Genomic DNA, 4376 nt, shown 5'->3' with positions numbered 1-4376 from the left:
GTCTGAGAGAGAGAGGTGTGGAATTATGACAATTTACTCTTTTTATCTTTTATATAATAATAATAATAATAATAATAATAATAATAATAATAATAATAATAATAATAAAAGAACGGATCAAAATGGTAACTAAAAAGATTAAACTGAAACTTCCCAAAATACCCCTGGTTAAAAATGAGGTTTCTTGACGGAGTTAAGGTATGTGATCAAAATGGCAACAAAAGGGAAAAGTCAAGGACCCAGAGAAAAAAAACTATTTGGACTAAAATGACAAATTTGAACAAACCTCAGAGACTAAAACTAAAACGACTATTTACTCTTAAATCATCCTTGAAAACAAACAAGACCAAGCGTAAGGCTGGAGGGTGTAGTTGGAGCCCCCTTGGGGCTTTATCAGGCCACGTAAGCGACACGTAGGAGCCACGTCAGCCAGGGGGCTTTATCACGCCCCCCTTTAATTTGCAGGGTGTGGATGGAGCCCCCGTCATCATTACCTAATTATTTATTTATTTATATATTTATTTTTTAAATAAAATGGCAATTTTAATAACTAGAAAATTAAAAAAAAAACATAATTTCATTAAAAAAAATAAAAACACTACAAAGTCATTAAAAAAAAACACAAGGTACTAGAAAAAAAACACAACATACTAGAAAAAAAAACTACATATATTTTGGCCGAATTTGTGCCTTACGAGCCTCCAAAATGACTCAGTCCTCCTCTGGTAGATTTGACAAATCTCTTGCGAGAAAATCCATGTCTTTTTGGATTTGTTTCTCCATTCTCATTTGTAATCTTTTTCCCTAATGGAGATTATTTTGTTGAGACTTGCCTCGAAGTCGCTCAACTTTGACGGGCCATCCGATGGCGTTGTAGAAGACTTTCCTCGTGTCGCTGCCTTACTTTTATCCCTACCAGTTGGTTGAGGCAGCTCTTCTGGTTCTTCAAATTCATCAACATCGTCGTTTAGATTAGTTACTGCACGAGCATCGGACCCTGATGGTTCGGTGGTGGATGTCGATTTGGACCGTTTAGATCTAGGGCGGGTTGGGTCGAACAGTGGTACAAGATGCCACTTGGGAGATTTGCGAATAGGCTCCCATGTTGTTACCAACGTAAAAACATGCCCATGGTACAATCTATAGTTGTTTTGGGCTTGGGTCATGACGTCGCTCGAACCACTTTTCCTTCGACTACTGTTGACGAGATTAGTATATATGTTGTTGAAATTGGTAACCTTCATCCTCAAAGGACCCCACTTTCCCGAAAAAGAGTCGGGTGTTCGATATTCGCCACGACCCATTGCGGCGAAAAACTTCTCACGTATACGACCCCAAAATACCTTTAAGTCTTCGACGTTTCCTATAAAAAAATTTATTTACCAAACAATATGTTTGAATTAAAAATTAAATTTACAAAACTATATGTTTATAAAAGTATGTAAAATTTACCAACAATCTCGTCCTCCGATACGTCGAGCCATGCTTTTGCCAACTCGAACTCTTCCTTAGGCGACCAAAATTCGACCTTCTTAGTAGTACGTTTTTCGGTCTCATCCTTCTTTTTATGACTTCTCTTTTTTCTAGAAGAGGGTTCAACTTGGGTTTTGGGAACGGATTCGGTTAGGGTTGTGTTTTGGGTTTCGAGTATGTTTTGGGTTTGGTGTATGTTTTGAGGTATGTTTTGGGGTATGTTTGAGGGAAAAAATGGGGGTTGAGAATAATACCCGAAAAAATCGAGCATCGGTGGAGTGGTGGGATGAGGAGAAGTTGGGGTGCTTGTTGGCATTGGATAATATCCAAGCTCACCCGTACGCGGGTCTCGCCGATACCGGTCCTCTTGCTCGTTGTTTTGCAAAGTTTGCCACAACGGATCGTTCGGGTCCCATGGGTTTGGGTTGTTGGGAAACATTGTAGATAATAGTTTTAAAAATGTAGAGAATGGTATAAAAAGTTTAGAGAAAGTGAAAGGAATGGAATAAAAAATGCAAGAAATGTTGGGTATTTATAAATGTTAATTTATAAAAAAGGAAATTATTTTTTTTAAAAGTTACCGTTTCAACGGTCAAATGTCATAACTCCTCCTCGTTCCACGCGATTCCTGCTCGTTATTACCATGGAACCCATTCTATAGCGCCCCCCATTAAATTGCTTGATGTGGTTGTATAGCGCCTACGGGTGCTATAGAGAGTGAGTTGGCCTGGGTGGCGCCCCCACTACCTCCGGCCTAATTTTTATCTCCTACTTTCTCTCCCACTTTCTTCTAATTTTTATAAAAAAAAAACCCACTTCCTCCTATTTTTTATACAATCATGCATCCATACCTACCCTCTTTTGGTGTCCCCGCAAGACCCACGAACCCGAACACAACCCAACCGCAAAACCCGTATAACATTCAAGACATGGACCCGAGCTTTTTAACGTACGCGGCTTACTTGAGTGGCGCCACTCCGTTTGTGCCTCCCACTTTCGGCTATGGTCAAGCCGGCGGGTCTCAACCGTCACAACCCGAATCCGAACCCGATGTCGAAGTCGTGCCGGAGACGCAACCCGAACCGGTGCAAGATAAATCGAAACGCGGCAAAAGGTCGCATAAGAAGAAGGAAAAAGACGAACCTCGGCGTACAAAAAATATTATTAAATGGACGATTGATGTGTGTAAAATGCAACATATAAATTACATCAAATTAGGCATAAAACTAACCCTTTTTAAGTACTAATGTTGGAAAAAGAGTGTTTTTGTCTTCCTTTTGTATTTTCAGGATGAAATGAGCTCAAATACACAAAAGAAGCAAAAAGACAGCTAATTCTAGCATAAATACAAGAAAAGGAACAAAAGTAGATTGCCCGAACCCTCAACGGCATCCTCCCAAGCAAAGAAGAGAAAACAGAAGATTGAACACGCCCCGTGCTCAGCCAGCACGGGGCCGTGCCCAAGAAGCAGCAGAAAAGACAAACCTGTAGAAGCTTCTATTGCCCACCACGGGGCCGTGTCCAGTGAGCACGGGGGCGTGGCGAAAGTACAGCAGGCGCATTAATTGTAATTGCGAATTACAATTAATGAAGAGAGAGAGTGTCAGACGGGCACGGGGGCGTGTCCATCGGACACGGGGCCGTGCACAGCCTTCTGTTCAGCCTATAAATAGGAGTGCTTGGTTTCATTCCAACTCATCCCTTGGCACACCACCTCTCTCACACTTCATCCACCACCCACCACCACCATAATACCATCATCCACCACCATCATCCATTGTCCATCATAGAGTGTGTGAGTCGTCTCGGGATCCAAGATTGATCGTAAGAGTTCTTGACAATCAAGGCCATGTTTGCCTAAGTCTCTTACATCACTTGGTGAAGACAAGTGTTTAGTATAATACTTTTTATTTTTAATCTTTTGCACTTTTTATTTGGTTTTGTATTAATGACTTTAATAACTAGTTACTTATGTTGAAGGTGATCTTTCCTTATCGTTTGTCCGTGGTGTCTTGGCATTATTTTACTGTCTATATAAAATAAAAGATTTTCACCATTCATATCTCCACGGTCTATATGGAGGTATGTTGGCTACCTGGTCGGGGGTTAAGGGAACGGTTTGGTAAGGGTCTTGCCCTTATTCAGCGTTTAGAGGTCCTGCAAGGGACCTGGGTCAAATTTAGTAGGATCTCCTTCAATGCCCATAGGTATTGGATGGCGGGGATTCAAACTCTTTGACCCCCTCATAAGTTAACTACTATTAATACTATAACCCGGCTATTTAGGACTGTATCCCTGCTGACTCAGACTACTTAGCCGAGGGTAACGTCACCGCCAAAAGCGGGGCCTACCATAATTCGCACTAATAACTTAATTAATTATCTTCCAATAATCCAACCCTTTAGGATTGTATCCTTGCTGACTCAAACTACTGGGTTGAGGGTAACGTCGCCTTCAAAAGAGGGGCCTACTACAATAACTAAGATAATCTCTTAAACAAGTGCAAAAATGCGAAAATAATCAAAGGTTATACTAATACACGAGTCGGATCCAAGTGATTCATCTTGTCTATCTGTTTTTATTTTATTTTTATTTTTCAGCATTTAGTTAGTTTTTATTTTCTTAGTTTAAAAACCTTTTCTAACTTTTTGATTTGATTAGACGTTGAGGATAAACCGGTACTAAAAGCTCTTGTGTCCTTGGACGACCTCGGTATCTTACCAACACTATACTACGTCCACGATGAGTGCACTTGCCCATATATGTGTCTAGTGTTAGTAAATATCGTGTTTTATAAATTTAAACCTTGGCTAAAAGTGTAAAAATGACTTAAAATATACATAAAAAATATACTACACTTCACACGCATCAACGATGGAAGAGGAATTCACGTTGACTCGGGT

At 40.3% G+C, this 4376-nt stretch overlaps 1 protein-coding gene across 1 annotated transcript; it reads right to left on the bottom strand.

Moving 5' to 3' along the window:
• Positions 1-785: 785 nt before the first annotated feature.
• LOC110881560 (glutathione S-transferase T3-like) lies at positions 786-1912 on the bottom strand. Its single transcript, XM_022129799.1, has 2 exons — positions 1453-1912; positions 786-1363 (listed from the first exon to the last, which is right to left on the bottom strand). The coding sequence occupies exons 1-2, from the start codon at positions 1910-1912 to the stop codon at positions 786-788; spliced, it is 1038 nt and encodes a 345-aa protein (XP_021985491.1).
• Between the last annotated feature and the right edge of the window lie 2464 nt (positions 1913-4376).

Source organism: Helianthus annuus, chromosome 1 (assembly GCF_002127325.2).
Source record: "Helianthus annuus cultivar XRQ/B chromosome 1, HanXRQr2.0-SUNRISE, whole genome shotgun sequence".
NCBI classification, from domain to species: Eukaryota; Viridiplantae; Streptophyta; class Magnoliopsida; order Asterales; family Asteraceae; genus Helianthus; species Helianthus annuus.
This window is presented reverse-complemented; position numbering and strand designations above follow the sequence as displayed.